At 35.3% G+C, this 11,155-nt stretch overlaps 1 protein-coding gene across 2 annotated transcripts in view; it reads right to left on the bottom strand.

The window, feature by feature from the left end:
- Positions 1 to 2,159: 2,159 nt before the first annotated feature.
- Positions 2,160 to 11,155, bottom strand: part of LOC137401638 (uncharacterized) — a 33,229-nt gene continuing 24,233 nt past the window's right edge. For both annotated transcript variants that reach the window (XM_068088087.1, XM_068088086.1), the window contains exon 9: positions 2,160 to 3,510. In XM_068088087.1, the coding sequence (XP_067944188.1) occupies positions 3,374 to 3,510 (137 nt within the window). In that variant the 3' untranslated portion in view covers positions 2,160 to 3,373. The remainder of the gene's footprint in view (positions 3,511 to 11,155) is intronic.

Consider the following 11,155-nt stretch of genomic DNA (forward strand, 5'->3'; position numbering starts at 1 on the left):
CGAGCTTTGGGCCTGGGGCACCGTTATCATCCTCTCCAGCACCTCAGGTTATTCCATTGTTCTATATTCTCTAGCACCTCAGTTATAATCCTCAATGTGTGTGAATCTGTCTGTCGTTCCTGCTATAGCGCACGTTGATTACTTTTCCGATGCGTTACAATGCCCCCGTTAAGAAATATTTTTCGTAAGGTTCAATTACTGTATTTGGGGTCAAGGCCAATTCTTCTCACGCAGACAATTACATTGCCTCTGTGGGAAGAGTCTCCATAGAGTAGGGGTGTCTCCGTATTCAAAGTTTTGATGGATAGCTTTTGGTGGAACAGTAACCTTTTTATACACACATACGTCTATCCAAGAGTTGTTATTATTAATTATACATATTAAGGACTTTTATTTGTTTTACTTGTTCGTAATTATTGCATTGTTACCAAATATGATTTTATTTTAATCTTAGCAAAACCGACTCACTTTAGCTATTACTTGCTAATTTTTTCACATTTACATCTAAACCTTTTCACAGTAATTTTATTTTTTCAATTCATCTGACCTGCATGAAAAATTTGTCTCATGATATGAGAAAATATGTGTTTAAAAGGCCTTTGACAAAGTTCAAAAACCTTTACAATTGTTTTCATTTTCTATATGTAGTTTGAAAGTTAGAATGGAAAATGTTGTTTTATGGTAAATACAAATCAATTTTCTGACCAATGACTTTTTATTACCCGGCCAAGGTCGGGTAGCACAGTTAGTGTATAAATATATGCAGAAACAACTGTAGTGCGAGAGTGCTAGGTGCTCCGCTTTTTTGGCTCATCTACGCTTTTCATATACTCGTTGAAGGCGATGAGAACTAACCCCTCGGTTGCAGAGGCAAACCTAGTGGCCTTACCAAAGGCCATATAAGGCACATCCCAAGTATAGTTCATGCATAACATTCAGCTATGATATAGCTCATGTACAACATAAAACTGAACTATAACTCATGTACTACGCAGCTAAGGTACAGCTAACCCATTTTTATTTTATACAACTAAGGAAAGCTCATATACAACGAACCGCTAAAGTGCAACTCGTGTACAACATACAGCTAAACTATACCTCGTGTGTAACACTCACTGAAGGCACAGCTCTTACTTAAAGGATTGATCAATGGGAAAATGTAGTTCTTCTGTCATTAATAACAATTTTGAATAATAAAACACGAGTTGAATTCCATAAGAGTCTTATGACTTTACAACTGATCTTTCATATGAACTGAAAAGTCCCTCATCTCAAAATCAGAGTAGAATAATTGAAGGGCTAACCAAGTTAATGAATGGTTCAACCCAAAAACTGTTACAGCTATAAGGAATATGGAGTTTCACTTTGGCACACTATTTCGAAGATGGTTACTTTTTAACCACTAAAAGATCTTAGTGTTTGATGTAGGTGTTTCCAGAACCTTTTCCATTTTACTGTAGCTCTTACACTTTAGCTAGCGGAACGATTTATTTTGAGCTGTATTTGGATTGTTTTAAATTAAACATTTTGTAGTTTCACTGGTATCATTGTGATCAACATTACCAACTAATCTACTAAATCACTTTGTAGTTTATGATTTGGTTCCAAAATTACAAATACCATTAGCAAAAAAGATCTTATTTTTTTCAAGGTGATTGACAAAAAGGGAAAAATTTTGGTTAGGCAGCAATAAAAATGTCGCCAGTCACTTTTTCATGTATCATTGGGTAGAGGGCAGATCTACAGAGGTAAATCTATATTTGGGTGAGTAGAGAACGAAACCACAGAAGTAATTCTATAATTGGTCGTGTAGAGGGCAGACCAACAGAGAAAATTATATAATTGGTTGTGTAAAGGGTAGACCAACAGAGACCAATTTATAATTGGTTGTGTAGCAGGCAAACCAACAGAAGTAATACTGTAACTGGGTGTTTAGAGAGCGAACTAACATAAGTAACTCTATCATTGGCAGACAGAGGTAATTCTATCACTGTTTGTGTAAAGGGTAGATCAACAGAGACACATCAATAATTGGTTGTGTAGCAGACAAACCAACAGAATACTCTAACTGGGTGTGTAGAGGGCATACCAGCAGAATAAATTCTATAAGCGGTTGAGTAGAGGCCAGACCAATCGAAGTAAAATGGTTTTAAGTAAAATTAACTTTTATTATTACTGCATAAAATTGTAAAAAATGATGATGTTAAACTTTTATGGTGGTTTTAAATGTAACATAAACTTTAGGACTAAAACCATGCTGATAATTTTACATAATGATAAAATATTATTATCAGTATCATTGACGATGTACAATCGGATGCTTACTAAAGTAAATATGCTAAATGCTAATGTTGGAAGACGTTGGAATAAGAATCTACAGCATAACAGAATGTATAATTTATATTCTGGCAGCACTACGTCTAAACAATCAGTTAAACCATAACTGTCACGTAAAAATTTCATCGTATTTTCTAGGTAAATCATACACGTTGATTCCGATTCTGTACTCAAAATAACGATTGATCCACTAACCTCCAAAGTCACTAAAGCTTTTTTAAAGCATTTCAATATCAATCTCGAAAACAACACAATCGGCATAACAAACTTCGCCCATAAATATGTGAAAAAACCTAGCTTTTTCAGAAGCGGAAGTTAGGGATGTTTAGTTCGACTTAGAATAATAGAGATGGGTGTCTTAAAACACATTATTATATAAATCCAGCGTGTAAAATAATCTCAGTCTTTTATGAAATGTATATAAACTATTTAAAATTGTGTGTAGCTTGTTACATGTTGTTCAACAGGCTGAACGCCAAGAAAAATGAGCTCAACAAACGCGGTGTTATTACAAGCTAGCATTGTTATCGCGCTTTTTTGAGCTCAATTTTAAATATGCAATGTTAAATAGCTTACCAACATTTCAAAAAATACTGAGATTTTTTTAAGGCTGAACTTAGATAATAATGGATTTTAAATTACCCATCTCTATTATTTCAAATCGGTCTAAACAACCCTAACTTCCGTTCTTAAAAGGCTAGGTTACGTCACGTATTTATGGGCAGAACTTGTTGTCCCGATCGTGTTGTTTTCCAGACCGATCTTAAGACGCGGTAAAAAAGCCTTCATTAGTCTGAAAGCTGGTGGACGAATCTTTATTTTGAGTACAAAATCGGAATCAATGTGTCTGATTTACTTAGAAAGAACGATAGCAGTTATACGTGATAGTTATGGTTTAAAGATCATGCATTTAGCCATTTAGCTGACAAGTTGACCGTAAAATGATACTAATACTACTAAGTCACTGTAGAATAGTCAGTCATCATAGCTCCCGATCATGATTATCGCCATATGATGATTGATGAGAATGTGGTCGTTATTTCTCACTGAGTTTATAGAAGAGAACCTTCTGGGTCTCCCAGTTGGGTACAACCAAAGTGTCACCTGTGACGCTTAAGCTGTAGATACTACCTTTACCAATGGCATCATCTCTTATCGCTGAAACTTTCTCACCTAAAACAAGAGCATATGAAACTCTTATGCAGTATATGCTCCTATAATGGATACCTCCTATAATGAAAATTCCAGAATTTTTTGCTTCCTACTACATAAAAATTTGTAAATAATGTAAAATGTCAAATAGGGCGAGTTTTCAATTTTGATTTGAATTTTAGTTTATCTTGCTGCACTTGCGGAAGAAAAATCGCCGCGCGTATAGCGTTATCTAAAACTTATGTATAACTTTTATGTCATTCTAGTTCGTCATAATTGATCATTAAATGTGTCAACAAAAAGGAAAAAAGGAGAATAGGTAGCTGCGCAACTGTTCACAAATACAAAGGTGGGCGATTGGTGATGGTGTTACAGCGTCGGTCTACTAAATTGAATGACGCAAGTTGGATTATCGTCAAAAATTATTTTTTATCCTAATCTTGACTCCTGGATACAAATAGACGATGACCAGGTAGAACCGTCTTTTATGCCAAAAAGATTGTTACTAATTTTTATTTTGTCGCTTAGAAAAAATAAGAAAATCGTTGTTAATAAATGCCGAAAATGTGCAGTCTCCGTCAAGTCGTTGTAAAATTATCGCAATCATAGTCTATAAAACCGGTAAAATTGATCATAAAAAGGAGAAAAGTTTTTGATGCAAACCAATAAGGCTGCAGTTACAGTACAGCACACAAATTAAAAGAGTTAAGTCAAGCTTTTCCTTTTGTGAGTGCGTTTGGAAAGATCTTTGAACGAATTCAATACAAGTTTGAATACAAATTACATGTATTTTACTGTTCATTTATTGTAAATTCACCATAACATAAATGTTCCTGTAACAGATTATTTTTGTTGTAGGAGCACTTGCTGTACTTCACTAGTAGAGAAACACACTGCCAGAACTAGTTTTTATAAAAGCTACCTTGAGTGGTCCTAACACTTTAGAAGGGCTTCTTCTGGAACTGTCAGATTAAAATGTAGGAATGCATTTTGAAACATGTCCAGGCTGACAGAGCCAGTTGGCCATTTCACTTGCCCAATGTGCAAAAGACCGAGGTGGATCTTTAATGTGCGCACATTGTCAGTGTGGTACACAGGGCCTCCAAGTTAGGGTCTGGATCCAAAAGACCAGCAGTTTAGGGTTAAGAGCTTTTTGTCAAACCGGCATTAAGTAGGGTTCGAATCACCAACCCCATGGTTGACAGTCAAAGACGCTACTACTAGGCCACCCTGACACCCTCGCAAAAATAACTATGTTCTTGTCAGACTGGACTTACCAGAGTTCTTACATTATATGAATATAGTGTGACTCATTAATCTATGACATTAAGTAAACGTTCCCTTCTGTTCATTGGTAATCTGTAAATGCTGATTGATTTTATGCGAATCAGAAAATTTAATGAATGCCTCCTTTCATGTATTCCAACAGCCTTTAAAAATAGAACTTCATTTCACATTGTATTTGATTGAAAAATTTAGCATCAAATTGTGTTTTTATGGGTCAATTCGCAAAAAAATTTGTTAAATTCAACCTTCAAAAGGACAACGCAAACAAACTCACAAACATTTCCAAAAAATTATATTTCTGATTTCATCTTGTATTTGGCGGTACCTCTGATCAATCAAAATTTAAAAGATTGTAAACTCTCCCAAGAAATCGGATTGAAAATATTTGAGCAAATAATTTGAGTGAAATAAGCTAAGTTTAAATAAGCATTTTGCATTTACAAAAACTATGTTAAAATTGTTAGTAAAAACAAAATTAGATGAACAACCTCTTAAAATGTATTCCACACAAAATTAGCACAGCAAACCATCTTATAAGATAAACCTCCTGTTACGTAGATTCTAAATAACATAAAGTTTGCTTTTTGTATTACGTAATTAACTCCATGTAATTTCAAGTGTAAAGTGCAAGTTCTCAAAATCGATTTGAATAACAAGAAAACCATAGTTAGTCTTAATAATATTAGTTTTCTCTTGTGACACTCGCAAGAGAAAACAACTCATATGTGTGTATTTATTGAATCTACTTCTACCGAGGCAATCCGAAATGTCATGGAAGATTAATGAGGTGAAACAATAAAGTGCAGAGAATAATTGTGTCGCAGTCACAGAAACCATGGTTAAGTCGCAAATCACAAAGTTGAGTTATTCGACTTTGAAGTTGCACCAGCTGAATTTATAATATCGGTAACAAATTTTGTAACACGTGCATCTGGACAAATCAAAGAGTGATCTTTCTGAATATGAAGTCAGTTTAGCCAATAGAAGTCTTAAACCCTCGGAAAAACCCTCTTAAAACCGTTGCTATGCTAAACAGGAAGTACTGTAAAATGGCGTCCGATAAATATAATTGTTTCTTTTTTTGACGATTATAAAAGTAATTCCGACATTTTGGACACTTATAATGAGTACTTTGGTATTCCAACTGATGTCAAAAGCAGTGAAAGTAAAGGGAATTACGATGATATTTTCCGAACGATTCTTACACGGATATTATAATATTTAATTATAAGAATTATTATTCGATTTTGTAAGATTATTATCAGATAGAATTATAAGAATAATTATTTGAATTTCCAAGGTGGAAGTATATAGTGGCCGATGGTGTGCAATATGTTACTGTTGTTATTTTTCTAAAGATTTTGGTGATGATTTGGCTGTGCCTGATATCCCGGTACTGCCAAGCCGTTTTTAATATCTGCTAAACTAAGTAATACATTTCCTTGAAAATATACAGTTATTTATATGACAACCAGCTAAAATCTGTTTTGATTTTTAAATTCAGCATAATTTTTTGGATAAAAATACAGAAATCTAGATAAATATCACAACTTCTTGATATTGGTTGCTATGACTTTTTGAAATGTAAACAAAATTGTGCATTGGTTTTCGTTTCTCCAACTTTAACTCCAGTTTTCTCCGAACTACGTTTTCGCACTAATGGTAAACATACATTCAGTTTATTGACCATAAAATCTGCTGTAAGTGAACTAGAATGAAAATTTTTTTGCAAAATAACTGAGAATTTTCTCCTTCTGCTAATGTAGTTAGCTTTAAATCTTACGATCCCGACTTACCATGGTTTCTGTGATCATGACCCAAATATCTAGTTGTGCAATTATACAAATCATCTAGAGTGTAATTGTGTTAAAGGTTGACTTGCAATAAAATTCACATTACAGCTATGTAATGTCAAAAGATTCGCCATACCTTACTCTGTTGTGTGGTAGGTGCCAAATATGTGGGAATGTGATTAAAAGCTCCTAAAAGCTCAAAACGAACAGAAAATCGCAGCCACACGAGACCGCCCTAGTTTGGACTCGTTTTCCAAAATGGCTAAAATGTGACAGATGTGTGCGAGATAGTTTATGTTTACACTTTCATGCATTCTTATTCGTCGAAATATTTGCACAAACATACTTCACGCTTACAATAAAAACCATGTCTATTGTTCTTACGCGTCTATTTTATCGGCATCGTAATGCTGCAACTTTGAGCAGCGATATTTTAAAACCTAGCATAAAAATATGTTTATCTTTTTAAACTTAGCTTGAACGATGGCATATCATCCTCTGACAAACATGATGAGCCTTTTGGTCCGCTGTGATGGTCGAAAAATGCTGTAGAAATTGTTCGCGCCATATGGCGGGAATTGTAAGTCACAGGATCAGATAATGTTAGTTTCAGTTCAAGTTTGATCTATCGCAAATAACAGACACGCTTTCTCGTATTAAACTTAATAATTTCAATTCGTCATGTCTAACGCGCCACATCGTGTTTGTGCAGCTGCCAAGCTGAGAAGCACCTTTTTTCTTGGCCAAGAGAAGAGAAAAGACCAGACCTTCACCGGGCATGGAGCAACTGGGTGAAGCTGGATGTAACAAACTTTATTTATTCGCCTGCTTACTCTTACTTTTGTTTTCGCCATTTCAAAGGCGATATGTTTTCTAACCTGTTTGCATACTCCACATGTCACCAAAGCCCGTGAGTAATTTATTTTATGAACTACTTGTATTAGTAGTAGTAACTTGGGTTATTTTCTAGTATTCTCCTAATACTACTGTATTAATCTATATTTAATATTACAATAGTAATGTCATTTAATTGTAATATGATATTATTAGCATTTTATCTTTTTAAGTACGTGTATTATTCTTATTATAATAACAAAACTAATTCATACTGCATATCTATATGTAAAATGTAATATAATAATCTATAATTGATAAAATAATGTTATAAGTTTCACGATTAATTTCGCCAAATTTCTTAACCCTACTCACTTATAGATGTTATATAAAATAGTTATTGTCATTTTCTGGTATCATCGTTAATAGCATATTAGTATTATTAGATGATTATTATTATTAGTATTAGATGATGAAAATTTTGTGCCAGCCACTGAAGACTGGGAAGAGTTTGAGCGCTATGTTGGCCAGCATCAAACACTCTCCAATTACATGTAAGATAGAGCTGAACTTAACCAAACTTGACAAAATATAAAAAATATCCATAGAGTTATTACTCACATTTTTATGTTTACAACATCATGGATTCTGATAAGGTTTTGTAAAATCTGTGTCATGATTGCATGGCTATATATTTATTTTTTTTCTGATCAAACAAATATGATATAATAACAGGAAATGATGTTGTACAAATCTTATTGCAAGTCAACTATTGTGTTGTGATTTCAGACCCGAATCCTCCTTCAAAGAGGAGAAAATAATAGTAAGTGTGACAGCACTCCAGCGACTAATTCACTGTCACACCTGTGCCCTCCCCTGCTCATTCACGATGGTGGGAGAAGGCGGATGGGTAGAGTTCAAGGTTACATTTGTCTCCTTTCACCAATCGTACACTTGGGAAACAACTGCCAGGGTGAACAGAGCTCACGTCATCAACCCCCTGCTGGCAGCTGCATCACACTTTTCTGGCGGATGCCTTACGCAGAACCTCCGTTTTCTGTCGCTCCTGAACATCGCGATACCAAGCCACAGTGTTTGCCTCTACCAACAAAGAGAATACTTGCATGGTGTGAGTGTTAATATTTACCCATAAACTTGGAAAATGTGAGTAAAAGCTAGGCACACTGATTGAATAACGACATTCAGAAACAATTTTTTTCTTGAAATGAAAATATGTCATCCTTCAAGCAAAATATATTATAATTAAAAATTCTGATTTTCATCATAATGTAACACAAAAAGGGGAAGAAGATTCTACATTCTTAGACTAATGATAATGATACTAATTAATCTTGTATAAGGAAGTTTTACAATATTTTACAGTGTATTGCTGAGCAGTACACCCTGCATAACGAGGGATTGATGGCAGCAATCGATTGGGAGCTTGATTTGGCAGGTGACGGTAGATGCGATAGTCTGGGGCATTGCGCACTATATGGAGCCTACACTATGATGGATCAGAGCTGCGGTTTAATAGTCAGCAGCCATCTTGTCAAGGTAAAATTTTGACAGTTTTTACTTCACAGCCCGACAAAAACCCAAATTTTTTAGTAGTTATCAATACATAAACATGAAGTTGCTGATCTAGCTGAATAATTCATTCAAATAATGTGAAAGTGATTGTTGGTCGTAGCTTTTTTACTTTGCAGTCAACGGAGACCACCAGCTCTAACGCCATGGAGCTGGAAGGCTTCAAGCGATGCCAGTCCGATCTAATTTCCCACGGCCTGAAAGTGAGGTCCATTACAACGGATGTTGTTACAAAGGTTGTAGGCATACCGCAAGCTTGTGTTTTGGCTTATGCCGCAAATTAGTCGCGGTGAGCGACGGCCTCTACCTGCCTGCTGGGTGTCTAAGATTTGGGCTCTTTTCCCACCAACGGATGATGAAGAAGAGTTTGCAAACTTGCAAACAAGATTTGCGGCATAAATCAAAACACAAGATTGCGGTATGCACACAACCTTTTTCGAGCATTTGGCGATGGCTCTCCAAATGGGAATAGATTATCTACCAAAACAATTATTGAAAAACAATAATTGCTGATCATCAAAATAATCTCGATCTTTATAGAATAAAATCATAAAACTATTACACTCTCTACTGTAGTAAGTGTACAAGCCAAATATAACAATTCTCCTTGTGTTCCACGAGTTCAGAATATGTGTGTTCAACCGATGCATTAAATGTGTAACACAAGAATTGTAGATAATGCTTGACACATTAGCATAGCTTTGGTGTTGTTGGAATTAAATGAAATCCAACTCACTATGATATCGCAGGTAATTATTCCACCCCAACTCAAGGGGTGCAGGCGCCACAGGTTCGTCCACATCAGGATGCATACACAGGCATTCATGCTCCCCGCAGTCATGGAGACGATGCGCAAACTCAGCACCATGGCAACACAAACATTCAAGAAGAGATGGCATGTCTTGACAGCGCTTGCAGACACACCACTCTGTAGCCGGTGGTATTAGCTGCTAAAGAAATGAACAGATATGTCTATGCAACCATAGCTAATACATCAGGTCCATGTTATCCAACGGTATATCAGTGCAGCACTAAATTTAAATATTAAAATTGTTAATGTTGTCATTCGAGAAAAATCTGTAATTATTTTTTCGCAATATGAAGCGATAATTACCATCATTAAAATCATATATATATATATATATATATATATATATATATATATATATATATATATATATATATAATAATATTCGTTCTATCACTCTCTAGCTAAAACTATTACTACTAGCTAGCTTGGCACATAAGAGCTGGCTAGTAGCGGTGCTTACTTGCTGGGAGGTTTGATTCTGTTGAGGATCTTCTTCAGATAGAGCGTCAGGCTCGAAACGCCAGGGTTTTAACTCTTCAGAATTTGACATTCTTTATGATCGCAACTCGGACATGTACACACATGTTGAATTGTCGGACAGAATGGCCAAGCTAAAACTGTACAGTAGCGAGCATCTATATTTGATACGGGGTCTTAGGTAAAACCCGAAGTGTTTGTCATAAACTATTGCTATGATAAGTTTTATATTGAGCTTTTTATTGGCCTTTCAATTCACGCGAGAACATCATGTGACAAGACAATAACCAAACTCTGCAGATACGTCATCGAAATCAAGAGATTCAAATCTACGGTGGCTTTTCGTTTTTGAGCTTTTAAGAGCTTTTAATCACATTCCCACATATTTGGCACCTACAACACAACAGAGTAAGACATGGCGAATCTTTTGATACCAAATAACTGTAATGTGAATTTTATGGCAAGTCACCCTTTAAGGTGTGGGTCTACCACATTGAATGTCCTGAGTTAGAGTTTCGCTGAAAGCTAAACTTTATTGTAACTAATAAACCTGGCTTCGGACCGCAAAACAGACCAAGATACCCACTCATTGTGTAGCTATGATGGTCGGTTTTAAATTACTTTAGACTTATACTATTTCTCAGCACAGACCATGCTGCTCCAAAAAAAAACTAAAAAATTGATTTAAAGGTTGACTTGCAACAAGATTCGCATTACAGTTATTTGGTATCAAAAGACTTACCGTGTCTTACTCTGCTGTGAAGTAGGTGCAAAATATGTGGAAATGTGATAACAAGCTCTTAAAAGCTCAGAAACGAACAGTTAATCGCCGCTATCACAAAACTGCCTTAGATTAAAATATCTTTCCAAAACG

This window comes from Watersipora subatra, chromosome 8, assembly GCF_963576615.1.
Source record: "Watersipora subatra chromosome 8, tzWatSuba1.1, whole genome shotgun sequence".
Classification (NCBI taxonomy): domain Eukaryota; kingdom Metazoa; phylum Bryozoa; class Gymnolaemata; order Cheilostomatida; family Watersiporidae; genus Watersipora; species Watersipora subatra.